At 43.7% G+C, this 27,087-nt stretch overlaps 1 protein-coding gene across 4 annotated transcripts in view; it reads left to right on the top strand.

Annotated features, from left to right (window-relative positions):
- Positions 1-27,087, top strand: part of LOC124622147 (zinc finger protein 761-like) — a 164,406-nt gene that overhangs the window by 38,658 nt on the left and 98,661 nt on the right. For 3 of the 4 annotated variants that reach the window (XM_047147782.1, XM_047147781.1, XM_047147784.1), the window contains exon 2: positions 1,238-1,337. In XM_047147782.1, the coding sequence (XP_047003738.1) occupies positions 1,238-1,337 (100 nt within the window). Of the gene's footprint in view, positions 1-1,237; positions 1,342-27,087 lie in introns of those variants that run through there. The other variant, XM_047147783.1, reaches the window with a different exon arrangement.

Raw genomic sequence — 27,087 nt, 5'->3', positions numbered from 1 at the left:
TGATTACACCACCAGAATCATCGTGCAAATAATATTAATGTACATGTTTCTTTTTGAGGTGTCACGATTCATCTGGCTACTATTAATTTCTGTACAAACTGTGAAATGTCTGCCATGATGCTTTCACAAAGTCTGCCACCTTTGGCACTCTCGGCATACACATATCCTTCATTGACACAAAGCACCATCCTCGTCACAGCAGAATTCACACCCACACAGCTGGATGGACTTAGAATATTTCCAGGGCGCCGCAACTCACCCGTTACCTCACAACTCTATGACAGCCCCAACAAACTGAAAGCATGACCTTCCTGGCTACACTTGTGCTCCTGACTTGTCTGTCAGGGACAACTGACCAGGTTGGAAATTCCTTTTATACCTCACAATAGCGTCGTAAGATGGGCAATCATTTCCATAAACAGCCCATATTTCATCATGGGTTTCCAAGCCACTGTTACCCTTCAAATGCAGGAACTTTATCACACTACAAACCTCAATTTTCTCTGTCACATCTGGCACTCCCTGGGAGAAAAAGGAGACAGTTGACTGATATTTTCCACGTGATGCAGTTGAGGGATACAAAATGTTGTACTGATAACATAATAATTTCTAGGTGATAGTTAGAACTTTATGATAAACCCTTGTATTCATGCCATAAAATTACAGTACCTTTAGGTAGACTTTATCTGTAATTTCTTGAATTTGTTCCAGACAGTACATTTCATATCATATTCTAAGGAACTTCCTGAGAGATTAAAACTGTTTACCCCACCACAAATGGAACTGGATCTCACTGTTCATGCCTCACAAAACTTCTTTAAAGTACTCAGTCATTCAATCTTCTGCTACTTCTCTCCTGTCATGAACATCAGTTGTGTGATATGCCTATACAAGGTGTGACTGAGAAATTGCATTTACAAAAGGAAGTGTGAATCAGTAGATGAAAAATCACCCTGTCTCATGTACACAGAACATTTCTCCTTAACTTCTGAGAGGGTTGCACCCATCAAGTCATTAATAATTTCAGTAATTCTGGTACACTGTGAATGGCTAAGTATGTTAATTCAGGAAATGTTTTTCTTTTGAGGTCCATAGATGGCAATGCACAGTCATTATCTTTTATTTTCCAGATGCAGTCAAATACATTACTTCTGTAATGAGTGGCATTTGTATAATTCTGTTTTCCATTTCTTGATACTTGTTGTGTTTACTCAAATGTACTTTTAAAAATTTCCAGGTTGAAGTTCTTTTCAAGAAACTGGAATCAGCACCAGAAAATGTAAAAGCAGCCGCCATTTCAAAGATCAAAGAAAGACTAATGCCTGGAACATATGAAAGTAGGTAAATTTCTTTCATCTGTGTTTTACTCTTCATCCATAAGATATGTTGATTTTCAATTATTTTAAGGTGCCAATTGATTACAGCTTTTAAATATTATTAAAAAATCAAGTCAGGGCACACAGCCAGTTTTGGTCAAACACCTACACTTTGCAAACCATTGGGAAGTGTATGGCTGAGGTTACTTCCCATTGTATCACATTACGGTTACTTCCTATTATGTTCATGTATGGAGCATGGCGTATTCCTAGATTCCTCGCTTGATACTGGTTCATCAAACTTAATAAGTATGCAGGATAGTTGGCATCTCTCTTCCTGCATATCAGTGACATAGTGGATAATGTTGGAAGTTCAGTAAGGCTTTTCGCAGATGATGTTGCTGTATACAGAGAAGTTAGAACCCTAGGAAATTACAGCAAAATATTGGAATACCTGCTGAGGATTGAACTTGGTACAGAAATTGGCAGTTGATCATAAAAATACAAAAATGTTACTTATTGCACATAAATAGGCAGAAAGATCCATTATTGTATAGTTGCATGATTATGGAATGATCACTGGAAGCAGTCACATCCATTAAATGTCAGGGAGTATGCATTCAGAATGATTTAGAGTGGAATGATCAGCTAAAACTAATCGTAGGTAAGGCAGATGCCAGACTGAGATTCGTTGGAGGATTCTTTGGGAAATGTAGTACAGTCACAAAAGGGGTAGCTTATAAAACCAATATTTAACTACTGCTCATCAGTCTGGGATCTGAACAAGATAATATTGATAGAGGAAGTAGAGAAGTTCCAAAGAACAGCAGTTTGTTTCATCACAGGTTCATTTAGTGTGAGTGAAAACGTCACATAGATACTTAACCCAGTCCAGTGGCAGGGGCTGCAAGAAAGGGGTTGTGCAGACCATTTTTGACTGGAAGAGGATAGGGGGGAGTTGATGATGATATGCAAAGACCCGCCACCATACACCTTAATAATGTTGCTCACCTATAGCACAAGCTGAATAGTGCCATATTAATTTGTTCTGTTTCATAGCTAACAAACACTGACAGATGTTACCACTAATTATAGTGACTTATTGTTTAGGATTGGCTAAGAGCAGGATTTGTTTTTCTATTTTTTTGTTAATTTAAAGTCATTGTTACGAACAATGCACTCTGGCATTTATTTGCACCAAATATTGCAGCACATTAGAACATTTTTATAAAATTCATTTAGCATATAAGTAATCATTGTTATTCCATTCCACACTGAACGCTATCACTTCTGTGAATAGGTTTGTACTGTATGGTACTGTCCTGTCCTGTAAGACACTGTAAATCTCCTGCACCAGCCACATCCATTACAGTCAACACACACTCAGTTTTGTTGTCAAAGATCTGTCAGAAAGGGAGTGCCACTCACCAAAGATGGAAATAACTGTAAAGAAAGAAAAAAAGAAAAGAAAAAAATGACATCACATCTCTCACAAAAAATCGCACTTGACATTTAAGATCTTAAAGTTTCACTGTGAAATGGATTCAGAAGAAAAAGAGGAATCTCAGAAAAAGAAAAAAAAAGTTGAATAAGAAACATAATGATTGAAACTCGCATAACACACCAGACTGCATCATTCCACAGAAAACGTAAAAGAAACAAAATTGCAAAATGTGTAATGATGCTTACAGTTAGGCTATCAAGCTATCAGTAATTTTGCATGAATAACTGATTTATTCTGTAAGGAATAAGTGTAACCTAATTTTTAATTTGATTTAACATTTTCTTTTGCTCTCAAAATACAGACATTTGAAAAAGAGCAGGTTGGGGGAGAGGGAGAAGAGGGATGGAGGGAATTAAGTTGCTGCTAATTACAAGTTAAAAACACGATATCATGTAACTGTGTACAAAATACTTAAACAGATAATAGAATAATAATTTGAAAAACTATAATATTAATAAATTCACATATTAAGGAAATCCTTGTTGGTAAATCTTGTTTGATAGCAAGAATATCACATTTGGTAACAGCAATATCATCTTCATTTCTAAGTCACCAGAAATGGTATTCTACATAAAAGTTATCAATACTATTTTAAAAAACAAAAAGAGTTAAAATACACAATGAGTATTAATGACTGTTTAATTATTGTTATTATTATTATTATTATTATTATTATTTAAAGAATTTTTTAACAAATATCCAAATTGTTCTGTGCCCCCCTCCCCTAAAAAAGAAATTGTAGTGAATACTAAGAAATGCTTAAGAAGTGCTCCCAAGGAAGCAGATGTAAATAGTACATGCATGAAAAATTAGAATAAAGAAAATAATTCAAAATAAATGGAGCATAAGTGTATTATACAGTACAAAGATCACTCCAGAAGATTGCTATCATCAAGGTCATAGAAGCATTCTTCCCACTTGTATACAAATTTAATTCAACTTGTTTCTGCAAGTTGCTTTTTCATAGCACTCTGTCAAGATGGCTGCTGCACTTGTTCACCTGAAGCAGTGTGGAGCTGTACGAGTTCCTGTGCTGTCAGAATGAGACAATGACAAGCATTCACAGTAGGTTAAAGAAGGTGTATGGGGATGATAGTGGTGGTCACAGTACAGTTAGTTGTTGGGCAAGCAGTTTATCTGGTGAAAGGATAACACCTTTACTTAGGACTTCCTACAAAGTGACATACTGAGCACTGCACAGACTCCTGACAAAATGTAGAGACTGACAATCTGATATTGGCTGACAAACACGTAACAGTGGATGAATCTTTAAAAAAACTTCATGCTCAAATGTACCGCGTGTAACAACATCAACAAAAACACGATGTTTTGCTGTTGCATGATAATGCCATGCCACTTACCAGTTAGAAAACTGGCACTGAGATCACAATTAACTTGCAAAAAGCTGTGGTTACAATAGGGATAACAAGAAATGAACTTTGCCTCTTCAGTGGTTCCATCTAAATACAATTATGGCCTGGGTGGAGGCATGATTTTATGGTGCAGCCAGTGACCTACTGCTGATGCCTGGTGAGGTACTTTGTAGTCCGTAGCTCACAGTGTGCCTCCTGATGGTCTGGGTTTATACTTGACATTCCTGTGTGGCTGGTACAGAGCCCATGAGTGTCACCTACATTGATCTGGACATTCTAACTGTCATGAGACCTGTAACACAGTTCACTACATAATTAAAGTTTATGGTAACATACAGATATAACACAAAAGGTTTACTGGTATACAAGCAACATTCTTTAATTCTAATCTTTCAGTTTATTTGAATAATGTGATGCACCCTTAAGGCTGCTCTGTTGTATAATTTTGTACTAATCTCAGGTGCAACAATTATAATATTTTAAATGGTGTTCCTTTTTATAACAGACAAAAGACTGCACTGATGAGTCCTTTTTAATTAAGCTTAGATACTTCAATTATAACCCTTCAGGGACTAATGGCCCTTTTTAGAATTAATATCAGCATGTGAATTTTTTTAAAAAAAATTGAAAGACAACTTAAAATAGGTGATCCTAAATTTGTTACGACCAAAAGTTTCATAACATTTTTTATGTATGGTATTTAACCCACCCGCTTCCACAGCCAGCTGCAGGTTTCAAGTCTGTTACTACATTGCCAGCTGTGAGATGGGCTGAGCAGCTACAGCTTCTTCTTAGTGTTTCTTCTTTCCTGTCAGTAGGTGGCATGAGATGTTATATACCATCAAAAAGCTGAGAAATTGATCTATTTAGTGGTCTATAATGCACTAGATTTCTTTCGATATTTTGTGAGTTATAAGCAGTCTTTTTCAGAACTTTTCACCAGCTGCGTAGTTGCAAGCAATGCCCTACTGTAAAAAGTTTCTCTCAGATGAGGAAATAGAAAGTCTATTGAATAAAAGTGACAGCGGTGTTTCTGAAAGTTCTAATAATGAAGACAGTGAGGTAAATGATACTGGTGATGGCAGTGAAGTAAATGAAACAGATAGTGACAGTGCTGTTTCAGCAACAGGTGTGAGTGTTGCCAAAATACAGAAGGTAGAAAAATGTAAACGGGGAATAAATTAGGATAAACTTTCCAAAATTCCATTTTCTGGTTCTACTAATGTCATCCTAAGGTTTAAAGACAATTGCCTCCACAACTAACCTCCTGAGATGTGTACAGAAATATGGCTCATGTGTCTTTCTGGGAGAATGTGGCACTAGAACAAATAGATAAGGCAACAGATTGTTATAAAAAATGTCCTCCTTTGAAATAAAACAGTGCTTGTTTCTGACTAAATCTGATGAAATTCAAGCATATTTTGCTTTATGTATTCTTGTGGCACAGGGGAAGAAGCCAACACTTCAGTCATACTGGTCCATAAAAAAATTCATTTCTTTTCTGACATCAAGCCATATAGAATATTCTTACATATGTCTAGGTTCCTTCATTTTGTAAATAATAAAAACACTGACCGTGTAGACCGCCTGAACAAGATTAAACAGTCAACTTGTTATTGACTCTCTCAAACAAGATTTCCAAAGTGTTTGTTATCCTGAAGAAGATATTGCAATTGACAAAAGCCTCATGAAATTCAGAGGTAGACTCTGTTACATCAAATTCAATCTTCAAAAAAGGATGCATTTCAGTATAAAGTTCTTCAAAATGTGTGTGTCAGAGAGTGACTACTATTCAGGACTTCATATTTATACAGGAAAAAAAAGCTGAGCCAAGCAATAAAGAAATCACAAGTAGGGGAACTGAAGCTGTTGTTATGGACCTCATGCAATCGTATTTGGGCAATTGTCAGACCATATGTATTCACAACTGGTAAAATTCCTCTTCACTGACAGGAGCTCAAATGTCTTTGGGGCAATCAGATCCACAAGCCAAAATATGCCAGACCAGTTCCAAAAATCTTAACAAAAAAAGGAGAGACTCCTGTATTATTTTCACATAAGCTCATGGCTCTGAAACAGATGGATAAAAAAGAAGTAAATATTCTATTCAGTATCCATATGGATATCAGTATGACAGCAACAAGAAAAACTGATACGGAAATCAAATCCCCTGTCCAGAAGTCCCAAGCAATTACACAATACAAAAATTCAATGAACACAGTTGACATACGGGACCAGCAGTTGCCATCTTTCCCTCTCATGTGAAGATATGGCAGAGAACATAAGAAAATTTTCTTTTACATTGGGATTTTAAAGAAATATGTCCTGCTAAACAAAGTGATAAGAAAAAAAAACTTGTTTTATTCAGTTTGGAATTCAGCTGGCTGATAACATAATAGGACAGGGCACTCTACCAGACTACCCTAAATATGGATGGTCCCAATCTGGAATTTTTCCCGCCAGACTTCAAGCTGCAAATTGGCCAAATTTTGTTAGGTGCCCCCCCTCCCCCCCCAATCAACAAAAACTTCTACAACACTATCATCTTCGCTCATCATCATTTCAATAAATAGTAAGATAAGGTTTGTAAAGAATTCATGTTATAAGTTATATCATTTTGAGAAAATTGTGTAAGACAAAATATGCTGATTATCATAAATTATAATAGTAAATATAGGATTGACTATGGGGAAAAGTATTAGTAAGTCAGTAGGTTGAATGAGTAGCTATTCCCAAAAACCTCATTTTTTATCCCCATCCTTCTTCCCTCCTGCAGCCCCATTCCCTCCCCCTGTCACTTTTCCCTCCGCCCTTTCCGCTCCCCACCTTCAAACTGCCCCTCTCCCCCCTCCATTTGGGTTTTTGGGTTACTTATCTTATGAAAGTATCATCCACTGTTCACAATGTTCTCATGAATCCAGTGTTATCCAGTTGTTTTGTTGTTAATCATTAGTGACTATGTTCTGATGTTTCCATTTACTAGCTATCAATTGTGTAACGTAATAATCTCTTTTGCTCTGGTTGTGAGCCCACATTATATGTATACCTGTATCTATATGACCCTAAATTTGTTTATGGACAGCTTATGTTATATTTTGTTCCATGCCCATGCTTCTTTGTTACTGTTGATAGCTTTATTATGTCGCTTGTTCTCTAAAATTTCTTTTCAACCATCCCCCCCCCCCCCTCTCCATCCTCCTCCTCCTAGCCAGGTTCTTGGTTGTTTAGTTTATTTACCTTATGAAAATATCATTCATTGCTTATAATTTTTCTAATTATCCAAACTTATCCAGTTGTTTTGGTAGTTCCCAGTTTATAACTGCTATTCTACATTATGTGCCTATGTTGTATTGAAGGATGTATGCTTCCATTTACTGGCTGTCATTCACATAATGTAATAATCTCTCTTGCTCTAGGTATGAGCCTATAATCATGTGCATGTAATACCTATATACAGGTATAGTAATCATAGATATCTGTAAGCTATTTGACCCTGTGCCTCATTATGTATTTGTTTTGCGCTATGAACCATGTCAGTGTTTGTTGTCCAGATGGAACTACGTTCCTGCCTACAGTTTTGGTATATAATATGTTTCAGAATTTTTTTTATATAAGTAGTTGCTAGTACAGTCTTTTCAATAATCGAGTGCTCATTGTTGCCTTAGTGTGATGGTGCCACCTGGTGACCAAGCTTGAAACCACTGAACATGGGCTCTAAAGTGCATTGGCTCAGTCTTTCTGAGTTGTCATCGATGCATCATTTGTATTGATGTACCTGTTTTTGCCCCTGTAATCCTTATTAGTGCTATGGATATTTTATTTAGCAAGTTTTATATGTCTGACAAATCAGTGTGGAGCTGTAATGTTATAAGTGGAGTATATTCTCAGTATGTCAACGAGACTGATGTGTAATTATATTTCTGAGAGGTATGTAATTTTTATTATTCGCATAATACACTTCCTTGTGTATAATTGTTGTACAATCCTGCCGATGACTGCATTACTGCATTAATGTTATTCTATACATACATTGTAGATCTGAGAATCTGAGGATGACAAGTAGCTTCTGTCAAAACTGATCATGAAATAATCTATTTCACATCAAGCGATCTCAGCTTCTAATATTGTAAAGGAGGTCATTGTGTTAAAGATAAGTCATTTGAACTCAGAGTATGACGTGAATTCCACAGCAGATAGATGTGTCAATGAGATTGGGCAGTAGCCCTGTGGATCACTTCTGCTGGTCTTCTATCAGGCAGATGTGGCCTATGATTTCTTCCAACCACTAGGTACAGTGTTTTCTTGTAGGGAGCTAAGGTATAATATAGATAAAAAAGGAGATACCTAAACTGCAAACACGGTATAGAATTATATGGATTCCATAAGGCTTCAGAGGCCTTTCCAAACATTTTCCAGTCCACTTTGAGGTGGTGACACCATCTACGATCTACTCTCCAATATCCCAGACGTGTAAACGTCAGCTGGAAGAAGCCTACCTGTCTTTTACTGTATACTGCCTTGAGTCATATAACAAGCACTTCACGTAACGAGGGTCATGTGACACGGCCTCAGGCCCTGACTTGATCATGGTCAAATGATTCACCACTTGAATATGGATCAAAAAACTACCTGATTATGATTTTCCATGTTTTCTAGCTTACAATTTCTTTCCTTTTGCAGCAGTGGGACAATCTCAGAGACAGGCAAAGACCTAACTTCCATTGACGGCTGTAGGCCAGTTAGTCTCTCAAACAAGATATGCAGATTGTAATGTATGGAAAGGTATGATTGATAATTATGAATTATTTAGGAATAAAAGACACTACTCACTTCGAGGCAGAAGTGCTGCATCATCGATAGGTACACAAACAAAGGTCCCCCCCAGGAAGCTCGCCACTCTTTGGTGGGCTCGTGCTTGGCTACCAGGGGCCCCAGCCTTTGCAGCATTTTTTCCCTTCTGTGCTGCATGTCTATCCTCTTGCTATTCTTTTTCCTCTCCATGGGGAACATGTAAGCAGTATTATTGGGAATGTTTGCGTTCTTTCGCTGACATATGAACAGTCTCACCATTGTTTTTTGCTCCCTTTTCCTTTCTTTGTTTCCCTCCTCCTCTCGTTCCTCCACTTGAGCATTTGAGGATCCCTTTTTTTTCTTCTTCCTCCCTGTCGTCTCCTGAAGGCCGGCCCATGCGTCTGACGTGTAACAGGTGACTGGGTAACGCGTAATTCCCAGCCACGGGTTGGCAGGTAGGATTTGCATGTATGTCATGGTACAGGCCAGGCCCAGGGAGGGGTGGTTGCCTGAGCTGTAACCTTCCCAAATTGTCCCTCTGTCAGGTGTTTGGGAGGTGTGACCTGAGGTGTGAACAATCACCTAAGGTGGGTGTGCACCCTTGTGAAGTGAACCCCCAGTTGGAAGGAGCACGCCATCGGAGACGCTGGCAATCATGGGGGATTTCATCACGATGAGTCAGTCATATTCCCACTCAACATCTACAAAATGTGACGTAATGAGGCTAATGATTCAAAGACCCATCCTTCTGCACCACGGTACCTTATGGTCTCACGTACTGAAGATGGTCAGTCCTTCACCACGGTAAATCCGTTTATTATTCAGAAAGGTGATTGATGTAATTGCTGGCCCTGTAAAATCCTGCTCTCATTTGCAGAATGGCACTTTGCTTTTGGGGACCACTTCTGATTATCGTGCACAATAACTGCTTGCTGCCTCACTTCTCCACAGTTGCCCTGTTCGTGTCAAGGCCCATAGAACTTTGAATTCTTCCTGTGGTGTAATTTATGCCAGGCCGCTTGATGGTCTAACTGAGGCTGAAATCCAATCTTACCACTCTGATCAGGGTGTCACTTCTGTCCATCATGCAATGAAAAAGGTAGATTCCCTATTTTTGTCCACCTGCACTCTTTTTCTCACCTTTGATATAGAGTGGTGCTTCCATCCAAGCTCAAAGCAGGCTATTAAATTATCACAGTCCATCTGTACATTTAACCCAATGTGCTGCTGCCAGTGTCATCATTACAACCACACTAGAATGTCTTATCGACACCCAGCCAAATGTGGCACCTGTGGTAGGGATGCGCACGAGGGCTATTGTCCACCTCCTTCTCCTCGCTGTATCAACTGCAATGGCGGCCTTGCTGCCTGTGTCACCTCCTCCTCCATGGATTGTCCCGTGTATATTGATGAGCAGGTTGTTCAAGAGATCCGGGTAAAGGAAAAAGTGTCTTACCCAGCCGCTCGCAAGTTACTGGCTAGTTGCAAACCCTCTGTTCTCCCATCTGGTACCTATAGCTCTGTTCTTGTTGCCCCTGGCTCCATGAAGCACATGACCACGCGGACATGCGACCTCCAGTTCAGCTCTGAGGTTGTGAAATCACCCAGTGTCAAGGTATAATTGCCATCCCCTCCATCCAGCTGTGCAACAAGCCGTCAAACTCTCACCTCAAGGGGTGAAGCCACCAGCTACAAACCGGTAGGCTGGAAGGGACAGAAGGAGTACTCCCTTGAAGACTTCCTCTGTCCCTCCAGCCAAACAACATCTTAGTCTTCTCCTCTGCCAACTCGAAGATCCTCTTCGATGATATCACCACAGACAGATCACACAAGCAAGTTGAAGCTTGTGGGGACCCCTTGGAGCAGGATCCTCTTGCTTCTGTGCCCTGTAGTAGCGACTCTTCGCTGGCTGTCACTCAGCGGCAGCCGCCGAGTTGACACCCCCACATCTCTTCCTCATCGTGACTCTCCTCGAATGGAATGTTCGTGGCCTTCAGTCCTGCAAAGAGGATTTACACCTGCTTTTAGCATCACAGTGTCCCCTTGTACTTTGCCTTCAGGAAACGAAATTACGCCCTTAGACCACTTTGAGCTTTCACATTTCTTACTGATTCGTTTTGACCTTCCCCTTGAGCTCGGCATTCCACCTCATGGGGGCGTCATGCTACTCATACGGGATGACATCCGTAGTCAACCTATCGCCCTGACTACCAATCTTCAAGCTGTTGCAGATCACCTTTTCCTTCCCTACCTGACTTTTTCCCTCTGTACTATTTATGCTCCTCCATCATTCACTGAAACAGGGCAGACTTCCTTCAGCTTATTGGGCAGCTACCTCCCCTGTTTTTGCTACTCAGTGACTTTACTGTGTATCATCCCCTTTTGGGTTCTCCCAGAACCTGTCAGAGAGGTACCATCTTGAATGACCTCCTTAACTAACATAACCTCTTCTGCCTTAACACTGGAGCACCCACTTTCCTTTCTGACTCCTCACACACCTATTCCCATTTGAACCTATCCTTGGCACTGCCCAGCTTGCCCCTAGTCTTGAGAGGTCTGTTCTTTCTAACACCTACTCGATTGACCATTTCCTGTGTGCTATCCGTTTTCTGACTCCTACCCCATCTGCGTGCATGCCCAAATGGCAGCTTTCTAAGGCTGTCTGGCAGCTTACTCCTCCTTACTTTTGAAGAACAAGATTTCCCCAGTTGTGATGAGCAGTTGGAATATCTCACAAACACTACTGTTACTGCTGCATTCCATTCCCCGCACTTCATCTTTGCCACGTCGTGTCCCAGTCCCTTCGTGGACTGAGGCATGCTACGACACAATTTTCGCATGGAGACATGCTCTTCGCATTTTTAACCACCTTCCTACAATGGCAAACTGCATTTATTATAAACAGATGTGTGCAAAGTGTTGTTGCATTCTTCGGGATAGCAAAAGAGCTAGCTGGATTTCATTCACTAGTTCCTTTAACAGTTCCACACCTTCCTCTGTCGTATGGGCCAACCTCTGACGGCTCTCTGGGACCAAGATCCATTCCCCAATTTCCAGCCTGACAGTACCTGATGATGTCATCGTGGACCCTATTGCTATCTCCAACACTGTGGGCCGCTATTTTGCGAAAGTTTTGAGCTCTTCCCACTATCATCCTGCCTTCCTCCATCGGAAACGAGCAGAGGAGGCTTGGGTGATAACCTTCCCTTCTCCGAATTGTGCGTGCTACAATGCCGCCTTTACTATGAGGGAGCTAGATCATGCTCTCAGTTCAAACTGATCCTCTGCCCCAGAGCCAGGCGCTGTCCACATTCAGATGTTGTAGCACCTTTCTCTTGTGGGCAAGCACTTTCTGCTTAACACGTAGAACCGCATCTGGGCAGAGGGCTTATTTCCCAGACTCTGGCATGAAGCCACCGTCTCTCCCATACCTAAGCCCGGCAAGGACAAAAACCTTCCTTCTAGCTAATGTCCCATCTCTATCACCAGCTGCGTGTGAAAGGTGATGGCGTGTATGTTTCATGCCCGGCTGGTGTGGTGGATCGAGTCTCGCAATTTACTGATGAATGCACAGTGTGGATTTTGGTTTTCTGTGGAAATCACAGACTGTGGCTGTGTTTTTTTTTTTTTTTTTTTTTTTTTATTTGGAGAAGGCCTAACACACTTGCTGGAGAACTGGTACCCTCTGTACTCTTTACACGTGGGGCTTCCATGGGTGCATGCCCTATTCCCTCCAGAAATTTACCGAGCGAGGTGGCGCAGTGGTTAGACACTGGACTCGCATTCGGGAGGACGACGGTTCAATCCCGCGTCCGGCCATCCTGATTTAGGTTTTCCGTGATTTCCCTAAATCGCTCCAGGCAAATGCCGGGATGGTTCCTTTCAAAGGGCACGGCCGACTTCCTTCCCCGTCCTTCCCTCATCCGATGAAACCGATGACCTCGCTGTCTGGTCTCCTTCCCCAAACCAACCAACCAACCATCCAGGAATTTTTTAAAACACCGAATTTTCAATGTGCATGTGGATTCAGCCTTGTTGGACACTTTTATCCAGGAAATTGGTGTCCCTCAGGGTTCCGTCATGAGCATTGTCCTCTTTGTTATCGCCATTAACCCGATAAAGGCCTGTCTCCCACCAGGCATCTGTAGCTCACTTTTTGTTGATGATTTTGCCATGTATTGCTGTTCTCCACCCACGTGTCTCACTGAATGGCATATTTAGCGCTGTCTTGACCGTCTTTACTCCTGGAGTGTCGCCAATGGCTTCTGTTTTTATGCCGAGAAGACGGTCTGTATTAACTTCTGGTGCTACAAAGAGTTTCTTCCACTGACCTTACATCTCGGTCCCGTTGCTCTCCCATTCGCGGAGACAACAAAATTTTTAGGTCTTACATTTGACAGGAAACTTAGCTAGTCTCCATATGTGTCATATTTGGCTGCCCGCTGTACCCGTGCTCTAAATGTCCTCCGTGTTCTCAGCGGTACGTCGTGGGGAGCAGATCGAACCATTCTACTTCACCTATATCGGTCGATCATCTGCTCAAAGCTGGATTATGGGAGCTTTGTATACTTCTCTGCACGGCCGTCCTTCTTACGCTGCCTCAACTCTATACAACATCGGGGGTTACGTTTTGCGATCGGAGAGTTCTATACTAGTCCCGTCGAGAGTCTTCATGCTGTAACCGGTGAATTGCCACTAACCTACCGGCGCGATATACTGCTTTGTCGGTATGCCTGTCGGCTATTGTCAATGCCTGACCACCCGTCTTATCGTTCCTTTTTTGACGACTGTCTCGACCGTCAATACGGGTTGTATGTATCTGCCCTGCTACCCCATGGAGTTCGCTTTCATCGCCTCCTTCAGCACCTTGATTTTTCACTCCCTGCAACCTTTCGAGTGGGCGAGAGCCAAACGCCATCTTGGCTCCAGGCTCAGGTTCGCGTTCACCTTGACCTCAGCTCGCTCCCAAAGGAGGTTACCCCAGCTTCGGTATACCGCTCCCGGTTTGTTCATTAATACGATCTTCATTTATACAGATGGCTCTAAGACCAATGACGGTGTTGGGTGTTCTTTTATTGTCGAGGCACACAGTTTCAAATACCGGCTCCATGGCCATTGTTCAGTCTTCACAGCTGAGCTATTTGCCCTCTACCACGCTGTTCTTTACATCTGCCGCCACCGACATTCTGCGTATGTCATCTGCTCTGATTCCCTGAGCGCCATCCAGAGCCTCAGTGATCCATATCTGGTTCACCCTTTCGTGTACCGGGTCCAACACTCTCTTCAGCAGCTGGCGGACGATGGTTCTCCGGTTACCTTTATGCGGGTTCCTGGCCATGTCAGTATCCCTGGGAACGAAACTGCAGATGCCACAGCCAAGGCTGCGGTCCTCCAGCCTCGGACAGCTTCTTGTTGTATGCCTTCATCTGATTTTAGCAGGGTCATTCGTCAGCGCATTTTATCGCTGTGGCATGCCGATTGGGCTACACTTACTGAAAACAAGCTTCGGGCCTTGAAACCTCTCCCCACGGCTTGGACGACCTCTTCACACCCTTCTCGGCGGGAGGAGGTTGTTTTGGCCCAGTTACGAATTGGACACTGCCAGTTCAGCCATCGCCATCTGCTGACGGCTGCGCCAGCGCCGTTCTGCCCATGTGGGCAATTGCTGACGGTATGCCACATTTTAACATCCTGTCTGAATTTTAATACACTGCAAATTGATCTTGGCCTGCCATGTACTCTGGATGCCATTTTAGCGGATGGCCCAGGAGCAGCTGCTCGCGTTCTTCATTTTATCCACTTGACAAACCTGCCCAAGGACATTTGATTATGCTGTTTTCTTTTAATCCCTTGCCTGTTAATGTGCCTTTTATAGTGTTGTCCTTTTTAGTTGCTGTTTTAACCTTGTGCCTCGCAGTGCATTCATAACTTAGTCTAGGCGCTTATGACCACTGTAGTTGTGTGCCCTAAAAAAAAAAAAAATATCCATCCTGCTTACGTCATCTCAATACTATGCACCATTGTGGAATCCGTTTGGCCACGGGCACCTTTTACACTAGGCCAGTTGAGTGTCTGCTGAAGCTGCTGAACTACCACTGTTCTACCACTGTGACTTTCTCCTCAGCAGGTATGCTTGCTGTTTGTCTGCCATGCGTGGCCACCCATCCTATGCCTCCTTCTTTAATGATTCCTTTGATTGCCAGTATGAGGCACTTCCCTCTTCTGTTACCTCTTGGAGTCCGCCTTCGGCACTTGCTACGGCGGCTCAACTTCACACTACCTGCAAATTTCCCTGTGGGTGTGAACCCTTCACCAACTTGGCTTCGTGAAGCGATCCACGTTATCTTTGGCCTTCATTCGCTTCTTAAGGACACTTCTCCAGCCTCAGTTTATCATCTTCAGTTTAATTACCCTCGCATGGAACTTCACGATAGTACCTTTGTATACACTGATGGCTCTTGGACTGACCATGCCTTCGTCATTGGCAGCCATGTCTTATGATATTGGCTTCTGGAAAACTGCTCAGTATTTACAGCCGAGCTCTTCACCCTGTATCGCCATGGAGTACATATGGCGACACAGCCTTTTCAATTTTGTCCTCTGCTCAGTCTCACTCAGCGCCCTTCAAATCTGTGTGCGTTGTACACTGCCCATCCCCTATGGCAGCAGGTCCAGCAAAACTGTCTCTTTCTCACTCTTGGTTTTGCCAGTGTGATGCTTCTGTGGGTTCCTGGTCATGTCGGTCTGCCAGCAAACGAGGCTGTGAGTTCCTCTGGTCGACTGTCAGGAGGTGCTGTCTGTTTGGCATCACCAGTGGTCCTCCCTTCGTGGGATTAAGCTCCTCTCCCAGGAGCTTGGACAACCTCCTCTTGGCCCTCCTACTGGGAGGAGCTCATTTTAACTGGGCTGCGTATTGGGCAGTGCCTTTTTAGCAATCTTTATTTGATAAGTGGCACTACCCGACCATTTTGTAAACATTGTGGCCAAGTTTTAACTGTCCATCACTTCCTGATGGAATGCCCATTTTTTAACTGTTTTCGTTCCTGCTTGGGTTTTCTGTCTGTGTTATCAGCCATTTTAGCAAATGACGCAAGGGCTGTCAACTGCATTTTACTTTTTATGCGCCAAAGCAATGTGGCTATGTCCATTTAATTTTTAGTTTCTGACCTCCATTTCAGTATGGTGTCATTTTTAGCCCTTCCTCCATGTGCCTGTTTTTAGCTGTCTACTGTTATGTCAACGTATAGTCGTTTTTTAACTCCTCTCTGTCTTCGTGTTCTATAGTTTTGACTTGGGTACTTATGACCCCAGTTGTTTCTTGCACCCTAAAGCAAATACAAAACAAACAAATGGTGCTGAGCTTTGCTAGCTTTCGCAATGCTCTTCATTTTTCAAGCTTGTAGGGAAAAAGTGCACACATGCACATGCCTGTCTCCCTACACTGTGCTCAGTCAACTGCCAGCTCTTTTTTGGCCTATGGTGAGTGTGCTGGGGTGAGGTGGGGGTATGGGAGGTTGTGGGATGGGCTGAGGGATAAAGAGAGGCTTGAGGCAGGGATGGGGTTGGGGGAAGCATTTATTGGCTCGTGGAAGAGTGGCCTAGCTCGAGGTGTGCGGACACACACACACACACACACACACACACACACACACACACACACACACACACACACACACACACACACACACACACACTTACACTTACACTATCCCTTGCACCAGTGCCGGCCGGGGTGGCTGAGCGGTTCTAGGCGCTACAGTCTGGAACCGCGAGACCGCTACAGTCGCAGGTTCGAATCCTGCCTCAGGCATGGATGTATGTGATGTCCTTAGATTGGTTAGGTTTTAGTAGTTCTAAGTTCTAGGGGACTGATGACCTCAGATGTTAAGTCCCATAGTGCCCAGAGCCTTTTTGAACCTTGCCCCAGTACCCCATCCAATTTGTGCCTCCACATCAGATAGTCAAGTGCTGTCATCGCATACCCTACTCTGCAGAATCTCATGCCCAGCCATCTGCCACCTGCGCCCTCTACCTGCACCTTTAGCCAGCCCACAGATGGCTTGTGGGCCAGGAAAGAGCTGGCATAGGGAGACAGGAGTGTGTGTGTGTGTGTGTGTGTGTGTGTGTGTGTGTGTGTGTGTGTGTGTGTGTGGGCACGCGCACTCGTATGCATGAGATTGTGCAGGATCCTTAAATAACAATGTCTTCTGTACACCTATCAATGTGGATTCCAATAGGTGTAGTCCAAAACTGATTACCCAGTTCAATTGTTACCACTGACTTTTTCAATTTGCATAAAGCGTATGATACAACTTTTGTCACATTTACTGACTTATATTCGATTCGATGTGGCATTCTGTTCCCCACTGGTGTAGAAGAACAACATTCCTGAGGGTTCCGTCTTGAGTATTACACTTTTTCTTATAGCCTCAGTGGAATTGTGGACTCCTTGGTCCCGGGATTACTCCTGTCCTCTGTGGTAAATGAACTTTGCATTTGGGTCAGCTCCACATCTGTGGCTTTAGTCAAGTGTCAACTCTGAGAAAACATACAGAGAGCTCTTTTTGAACCGTCTACTACGGCTAAAACATGGATCATGCATTTTTGTCACTGCACCATGGTCTGTTGAGCCCCGGAGCTCTACTTGTGGTGTCAGTGCCTTGAGATGGTTGTGCAGTCCCATTTTTTAGCACCTCCTCTTTAACAATAAACTGATGTGGTAACTCTACATTTATTAGCTTAAAATAAGTTCCACACAGCAGCTTAATGCTACATCTTGGGTTGCTGATTGTGCCATCTTCCTATGCCTCTAAAGGGCAGTGGACTGATCATGACAGAACTACCGGAGCCAGACGTTTGGGCCTGGAGTATCTGTAGCACTGTGACCCAGATCATTACTGTGGGGTAAGACTAGCCTCCAGTGCATTTCATATGAGCACCATTGACAGTTTTCTGTTGGAAGCTGGGAGTCTACTTTGATAGTTTCATGCCACCAGCTGCTACTCAATTATGTGATTACCATCTGCCAATTCCCAAGCCATCCAAAGTGGCAGATTCTTGTCCCCTTTGAGTAGTATTGACCCCCTGATAACCAACCCAATGCAGACTTCCAAATTGGGATGTGTTTGGAAATTCTTTATAGAGACTTTTACTTCCCTGCTCTAGAATGTATCCCGAGGGTGACCCCAAATGTCCCCCCCCCCCCTCCCCCCTCCTGTTCCTTATCCAGACCATTAGCCCAGTTAGCCCTATCCCAAGGGTGTAAAAGCTATCACCCCTATCGTTTTGCAATGCAGTTTCCTCTCAATCCTCTTGGGATACAAAGATACTGTAATCAAACATATCAATGGCTATAAAAGATGGAAAATACGAAGTATGCTTGTATGCATGCTGAAGACAGAGAAAAACACTCTCAATCAGAAATGTTTCGTGCCTTGTAGGATATCACACAGCCACAGCCAGACACTACAAATGTCATCCTTTTCGCCTCTTATGAAATAATCACTCTTGCAGTTATGAATTTCAAATATATACTCTTCTAGCATTACACTCGACCACTTCAGTACATGTTTACATGAGTAAAGTTTTCTACTCATCTCTGTACTAGTTCCAAATCTGCGGCTTGTTGTTTTCTTTGTGTAGGGTTGAAATAGAGGTCGAAGGTTTTATATTTCATAGTAAAGAAGCTTTTTCACAATGACAGTATTCAATGATTTATTTCACATTTCTGTTTCTTGTTAGAACACCAAAATTTTGCAATAAACACTTATTTTATACTAAAAGAGAGTTTCTCTATAAGCACATCTTTTTCATGATGGTCCCATTTCAAACTTTCACAGAGAGTGCATGTAAAGACAAAACGATAAATCCACATTTATACTGCCAACTGCTGACTGGCAAAGAACACATGCTTGGTGCAGAAGTTACATACTAGATGACTGTACTATGACTGAATGCTTTGGCACATAATCAGTTCTGTTTATTAGAACGTAAGCTTCTGGTAATTTCTAGAAATGGTAATGGTTCAGTTTAATAATTGTATTGATTTCCTATTTTTCAGTAGGGAACAATTTAAACAAAGCTGCATCTTTTAACTCTATTAAAATATAAGGATAAAATTAGTTACCATGGATAATTTAAAAAAATTATGAAGTATAACTTTCAAAATTTTATATTTGCCCGCATGAAAAAACAGTAAATATTTAGCTTCACCTATAATGTGAATGTATTTATGACAAGTTAAGTCTGTTTGTAGAACCAACAATAAATTTTCCTTTTAGTGAACAAATAAATTTCATAAACAAGTACTTAAATAATATTTCGGAAAAATCAGAAGTATATTGCATTTTTTGTAATTTGTGTAAAATGGAATCTGTAGGATAACTAATTTTCTTAGCAAAACAGCAACCCACAGAAATATGTAAAATTATTAATATATTATCGACAAATTTGGAAAGATGGATGCACCAGTAACTAGCTTAACTGTGTGGGAAACATGAATGTCATAATTTATAGCTGAAAATCAGATTAAAGATTACTGAGAAGGTGGTATTGCAAATTTCATTTATCCCAGGAAGCTGCCATAAAATTTGGCTAGTTGCAACAAATGTTAGCTTAATAGGGTGTATGGTGCAATTGAACCTCTGCTATTGGGAGAATAGATAGACCATAAAGTAAGCTAGATGTCAGACAAGCAGCAGTTTGTCATAAGGGGTATTGTAAGAAGTTTTCGTCAGCCAGTTGGCAGTTGCAGTTCCTCACGTAGTGTGACGGTGCCCCCATGATGAAAACTCAAAGGCTGAAAAATTAGTTCATGACCACCACGTATGTGAAATCCATAATAATAAAGATGCAGAATAGGCAATGGCACCAAATGAGAGAAAAGAGTTAAGGAAGAACATCTAAACACCCAGTCTGTGGATTTAATATTAGTTTAGTTGTTGATGATAGAACATATAGAGGCTCATAATTCCTTTAAAGATTAATAAATTTCAAATGTCTCGAATGATGTTAATGAACAAGTAGTCACTTGATAGCATGTGAACAGCGTTACTAAAAAGCAGCTGCAGAACTTCTAATAAAAGTATTACAATTTGGTTTGTAAGTTGCATTGTTGATTCTGTGGCTTAAAAAATACATTTTAGTGTAAAATAAATTGCAAAACAATACATGTAGCAGCAATATTAGATAACTGACTACAATACGTATCTGTAGAAGTTTGATTTTCCATAGCTTTGAAGTACATAATGGTAAATATTATTAATTGTGACCATTTCATTGAGTAAGAAGCAAATAAACAAAAATCAAGGACTTCCACAGAAAAGCTGATGAAATTATATTCACGAGTCATATGTAATATTTGAAGTAGTTGGAAGTTTAATGTAATTTTTATTCATTATAAAGTTCATTTACAACCAGCAAAATACATTGTTATATTTACTGATAAGAAGACAATCAAACTGGCTCAAAGGAATCAGTGCAGAAGAACAAGTCATGTAAAAAGCATTGATGTGTATGCTTAGATGTGCAGTTTTTGTAGTAATATGAGCAGTTTGTTTTATTTTGTGGCTTTTTGCAATGACAAATCAAAGCTGTTTAATACCATTTTGACTGTAGTCAGTCCACCTGCGAGATTGGTGTGCTGACAAACGGAGGATCAGTCATAATTAAAGTTTTCAACAGTTGCACTCATAGACACTAACTCTGAACAGCAGAGCAGCAATAAACTTGTAAAATGTCAGTATAAATCCATGAATTTTAACTCTGAACTGTTATAACCTTTAATCACTAATAAAGTGCGTGGAGATACAAAAGTAGAAACACTCGCGGGTTACATGTTACTAACTCCGTATCTGTCATTCAACTGCCGGGCTGTGACATGCGGCCGGCGCCGTTCATAACCAGGTGGCGCTCCCGCGCTCGGCCGAGCTGCGGAGCGCCTCTATCGCCGTGTTCGCGTACTAACGTAGCGGCACTTTTGAATGTCGTGGCACTGTCACAACACTTTTCCCCCCTTGAAAAAAAAAAACGCTCACTTTCGTGGAGACACGGACAGTGCGGAGACATCCATGGCCTCTTGGGAGGTCCCGAGAAGATCCCGCGGAGAAACACGAGAGTATGGTCGAAAATGTCCAGGACGGAAGCTGGCGCGTGGAACGTGCCTCCTGGACGAGATGATGGGTGAAAACTCCGGAGCAGCATCCATAGGTGTCGTGGACCTGGGGGTGTGCTCCAGCGAGATGGGTCCCGGAGAAGGCGGCTTCGCGACTGGGGCAGGTTTCGGCGTACTCGGAAGCGGTAGCGACGGCGGCGGCAGCAACACGCCCGGAAGATCGGCAGCAGCGACAGGACTGGCTTCTCGGGCTGGTGGAGACGAAAGAAGGGGCGGTGGTACCGGCGTGGCCACCACTCGTGGGCGCATCTGGTCGTAATGGCGAACAACCATGCCGTCGTCCGTACGTATTTCACAAAGCCGGCGGCCGCGAAGAGCCTGGACCACCCCTGGAATCCATTTAGGGCGAGATCCATACCCCCGTGCCCACACGTCGGCGCCCACCGGGTATTTTCCCGCATTAGGGGACACAGTACAAGGCCTGACAGGGTGAAGCAGATGCAGTAGGGTGCGCGGTTGGCGGCCATGCAAGAGTTCAGCAGGGCTGCGATCACCCAGAGGCGTGAAGCGATAAGAACTCAGAAATTGCAACAGAGCGTCATCTGTGGAAAAATCACTAAGGAATTTTTTTAATTTGGCTTTTGAAAGTGCGGACAAGGCGCTCGACCTCCCCATTCGATTGCGGATGGAAGGGCGGTGCTGTAACATGATGAATCCCTTGTCCAGTACAAAAATCACGGAAGGCCTGCGAAGAGAACTGAGGGCCATTGTCCGTGACAATCGTGGATGGAAGACCTTCTAGCGCAAAGATTTTTGACAAAGCCAGCGTCGTCGCCGCAGTGGTGGGCGACGGACAGCGAACAACAAACGGAAACTTCGAGAAGGCGTCAATCAACAGTAGCCAATAAGTGCCGAGGAAGGGGCCGGCAAAGTCAGCGTGCACCCGTTCCCACGGCTGCGCCGGATCAGGCCACGGAGAGGGCAGAGTACGAGGCGCAGCCAGTTGTTGAACACACTGATCACACGCAGCGACCATGTGGGCGATGTCCGAATCGATACCGGGCCAATAAACGTGCCTGCGGGCCAGGGACTTAGTCCGAGAAATCCCCCAATGGCCCTCATGCAATAGTTTGAGAACAGCTTTGCGAAGAGAGGCGGGCACCACAACCCGTGGAGATGCGCCATCCGTGGCCAGAAGAACAACACCCTCACGAACAGACAGACGAAGGCGCAAGGCATGGTAGTTGCAAAGGGGATCCGACGCCCGGCCCTTGGTCCTGTCCGGCCAACCCCGCTGAACAAAACCAATCACCTGACGCAGGACCGGATCCCGCACAGTAGCCGACGCGACCTGCGAACCTGTAAGTGGAAAACCCTCGACCGCACGACGTTCTTCCTCGTCAATGTGGAAACAGAGGAGTTCATCGCGATCGAAAACCGGGTCGGGGCCCATCGGCAAACGCGACAACGCGTCAGCGTTAGCGTGCTGGGCCGTGGGGCGATAGTGAATCTCATAGTGAAAACGAGACAAGTATAAGGCCCAACGTTGCAGGCGGTGAGCTGCCTTATCCGGAAGCGACGCCGAGGGGCTGAACAGAGAGACCAGCGGCTTGTGGTCGGTGATGAGGTGAAACTTAGAACCATACAAAAAAACGCTGAACTTTTTCAGAGCATAAATGATAGCGAGCGCCTCCTTTTCTATTTGAGAGTAACGCCGTTGGGCATCGTTGAGGGTCTTGGAAGCGTAGGCGATGGGTCGTTCCGACCCATCCTCATACCGATGGGCGAGAACAGCCCCTAGGCCATACTGTGACGCGTCAGTCGCCAGAACCAAGTGCTGACCCGGACGGAATGTGGCAAGACAAGGCGCCGACTGCAAATGAGCCTTCAGGCGGACAAAAGCCTGCTCACACTCGGCGGACCAACAGAAAGGAACGTTTTTGCGTAACAGCTGATGCAGAGGATGAGCCACCGCCGCCGCGGAGGGAATGAATTTGTGATAATAAGCAACCTTGCCTAGAAACGCCTGAAGTTCTTTGACCGTAGACGGCCGGGGTAGAGCGGTAATGGCCGCAACGTGCTGTCGTAGAGGGCGTATACCCTCACGGGACAAGTGGAAACCAAGATACACAATGGAGGGTTGGAAGAACTGAGACTTGTCCAGATTGCACTTCAACCCTGCTGAATGCAGAACCCGAAACAGTGAACGCAAATTGCGAAGGTGCTCCTCAGGGGAGGCCCACGTGACAACAATGTCATCCAGGTAGTTGATGCAGCCGGGAACGGAAGCCGTGAGCTGTTCCAAAAACCGCTGAAAAATGGCCGGCGCGCTAGAGACGCCAAATGGTAACCGCTGGTACTGATACAACCCACAAGGAGTGTTGATGACGAGAAATTCCTTGGAAGATGCATCCAATGGCAACTGATGGTACGCCTCCGATAGGTCAAGTTTGGAAAAGAACTGGCCCCCAGCGAGCTTGGTAAATAACTCCTCAGGACGGGGAAGAGGATAAGTGTCAATGAGGCTCTGAGCGTTGACAGTGGCTTTAAAATCACCACACAATCGCAGACTCCCGTTTGGTTTAGAAACCACCACGATGGGCGATGCCCATTCGCTGTAGGTAACAGGAAGGAGAATCCCCGAAGCCGTTAACCTGTCTATCTCAGCTTTGACAGGCGCACGCAACGCCATCGGAATAGGGCATGCCCGGAAAAACTTAGGGCGAGCCGTAGGTTTAAGAGTAATGTGGGCTTCAAAATCCTTGGCACGACCCAGACCAGCAGAGAACAAGGACGAGAATTCAGAACACAAGCCATCCAGCTGGGGATACGGAATGTCCTCAGATATGAGGTGCACATCATCATCAATGGAAAACCCGAACAACTGGAAAGCATCATAACCGAACAGGTTTTCAGTGCCCGCATGATCCACCACATAAAACGTGAGGGGCCTAACAACAGACTTGTAGGCAGTGGAAGCATCAAACTGGCCAACGATAGGAATTTTCTGCTTATTATAAGTTCGTAGATTACGCGTAACAGGAGACAAGGGAGGGGAGCCCAACTCCAAATACGTGCGAGAATTAATGAGAGTTACTGCAGAGCCAGTGTCCACTTGCATGCGAATGTCTTTATCCAGAACACGAACAGTAACAAACAACGTATTTGTTTGAGAAAGCACACAGTTAACATCCATGTCCGATGCCTCGTCCTCGTCGACAGGAACTTTAGGGGACTGACACACAGAAGCAATGTGGCCTTTTTTCCTACAGGAATTACATGTGGCCCAACGTTTTGGACACGCGGCTCTGTCATGCTGCACGAAACAATGTGGACAAGAAGGAAGGGCGGAACGAACCTGCTTCTGTGGTTGCTGTTTCCGCTGCGAGCGTGGCGGCCCAACGCGACGTTGTTGACGCGAGTGCACCGCCGCCACATCGTCGTTTCCCTGTGAAACAGGCACATTGTCTGCGTCGAACGTGGTCTGGACAGCGCCTACATCACACCACGCGTCTATTTGCGCACCAGCAGCGTGAGACACTTCAAACGATTGAGCGATGCTGAGAACTTCCGACAACGACGGGTTTGGCAATTGTAAGGCACGTTGCCGAACTTCTTTATCAGGAGCAAGCCGTAAAATAGCGTCCCGAACCATTGAATCAGCGTAAGACTCATGATGAGTGTCCGTGACAAACTGACATTTCCGACTCAGACCGTGTAGTTCCGCCGCCCAAGCCCGGTAAGATTGATGGGGCTGTTTACGACACCGGTAAAAAGCCACGCGGGCGGCAACGACATGGGTGTTTTTTTCGGTAATAGTTAGACAATAAGTCACACATTTCTTGGAAGGACAGAGAGGCAGGTTCCCGCAGAGGGGCTAACTGAGATAGCAGCTGATAGATCCGTGGGGAAATCCAAGATAGAAATAACGACTTACACATAGGAGCGTCGACAACGCCGAAAGCCAAGAAGTGTTGCCGCAAACGCTTCTCATAATCCTCCCAGTCTTCAGCGGCCTCGTCATAAGGAGGGAACGGAGGCGGAGAAGAGGAAGACAGACGATGAGTAAGCGACGTCGACAACGCCTGAATAGCAGCCGTCAGCTGTGTTTGTTGTTCAATAAGCGCTTGCATAAGCTGTTCCATGTCTGCCCCGACACGAACACACAAGTCCACAACGCAGGGAAAAAAAAAATATCCCATCCTCGTCGCCAAAAAGTGTTATAACCTTCAATCACTAATAAAGTGCGTGGAGATACAAAAGTAGAAACACTCGCGGGTTACATGTTACTAACTCCGTATCTGTCATTCGACTGCCGGGCCGTGACATGCGGCCGGCGCCGTTCATAACCAGGTGGCGCTCCCGCGCTCGGCCGAGCTGCGGAGCGCCTCTATCGCCGTGTTCGCGTACTAACGTAGCGGCACTTTTGAATGTCGTGGCACTGTCACAACATGAACTGAAGCATCACTTTTAAAACTTCTGAAATTTCTGTATAGGTTCGTGGACTTTGGAAAATTACCTACAACCGAATTTTCAAACTAAAACATTGAACAGAAATGTGGTGAGCTGTACTGTGCACATTCTAGGTCGAGTTTGTGAATTAGTCTGTTGTTGCACTCACAGGATTCAGTAAAAAATTTGATTAATGAACAGTACCCAGCTTGTAATGTAGTCAATTATTCATTTTACTAAGCCTAATTCTGCCTGAAATTTAACTAAAGTGTAGGAAGTTATAGATCAGTAACAGTGTAATGCAACAGGTGTATAGCTATTCCCTAGGCACATAGGAAACCAAAAAACTTCACAGATCATTCATGCACTTATTTAATCCTCATTTACATAAAGAAACTTATAAAGAAAGAGTTACAATATTATGGAAAGGATAGTTGTTGCTCACCATATAGTGGAGATGCTGAGTCGCAGATTGAACAATAAAGAGACTGTCACAAAATAAGCATTTGGCCATCAAGGGCTCTGTCAAAAAATAGATCACACACACACACACACACACACACACACACACACACAGAGGCAAATGCAATTCACAGGCATATGACTGCAGTCTCTGGCAGCTGAAGCCACATTCAGTATGGCTTCAACTGCCAGAGACTCACTGGAACAATCCTAAGGAAATGCAGTCCGAAAACAAAGGAAGTAGGTTACAGTACACTTGTTCGCCCACTGCTTGAATACTGCTCACCAGTGTGGGGTCTGTACCAGATAGGGTTGATGGAAGAGGTAGAGAAGATCCAACAGAGAGCAGCATGCTTTGTTACAGGATCATTTAGTAATCGTGAAAGCGTTACAGAGATGATAGATAAACTCCAGTGGAAGACTCTGCAAGAGAGATGCTCAGTAGCTCGGTAAGGGCTTTTGTTGAAGTTTCGAGAACAAACCTTGACCGAGGAGTCAAGCAGTATATTGCCCCCTCCTACGTATATCTTGCAAAGAGACCATGAAGATAAAATCAGAGATTAGAGCCCACACAGAGGCATATCGACAATCTTTCTTTCCACGAACAATACGAGACTGGAATAGCAGAGAGAACTGATAGAGGTACTCAAAGTACCCTCCACCACACATCGTCAGGTGGCTTGCGGAGTATAGATGTAGATGTAGATGTAGACTGCAGTCACGTGTGTGTGAGTTGCATTTGCGCACGTGTGCACACGTGTGTGTGTGTGTGTGTGTGTGTGTGTGTGTGTGTGTGAGAGAGATCTATTTTTGACAGAGGCCTTGTGGGCCGAAAGTTTATTTTGTGACAGTCTTTTTGTTGTGCCTATCTGCGACTCAGCATCTCCACTATATGGTGAGTAGCAAGTATCTTTTTCATAATGTTGTTACATTCCACCCTGTTTTCCATAGTTTAAAGAAAGAGTTATCATGTTTCGATCTTTATAATGGAACTGAGGGCTATAGATAGTGACCTGTGTCTCACTGAGAAGACAATTCACTAGGGCCTATTGATTTTTGGTATGCTGTTATTCTATT

The sequence above is a fragment of the Schistocerca americana genome, chromosome 7 (assembly GCF_021461395.2).
Source record: "Schistocerca americana isolate TAMUIC-IGC-003095 chromosome 7, iqSchAmer2.1, whole genome shotgun sequence".
NCBI lineage: Eukaryota > Metazoa > Arthropoda > Insecta > Orthoptera > Acrididae > Schistocerca > Schistocerca americana.
Note: the sequence above shows the minus strand (reverse complement) of the source record. Positions and strands in the feature narration are given on the sequence as shown.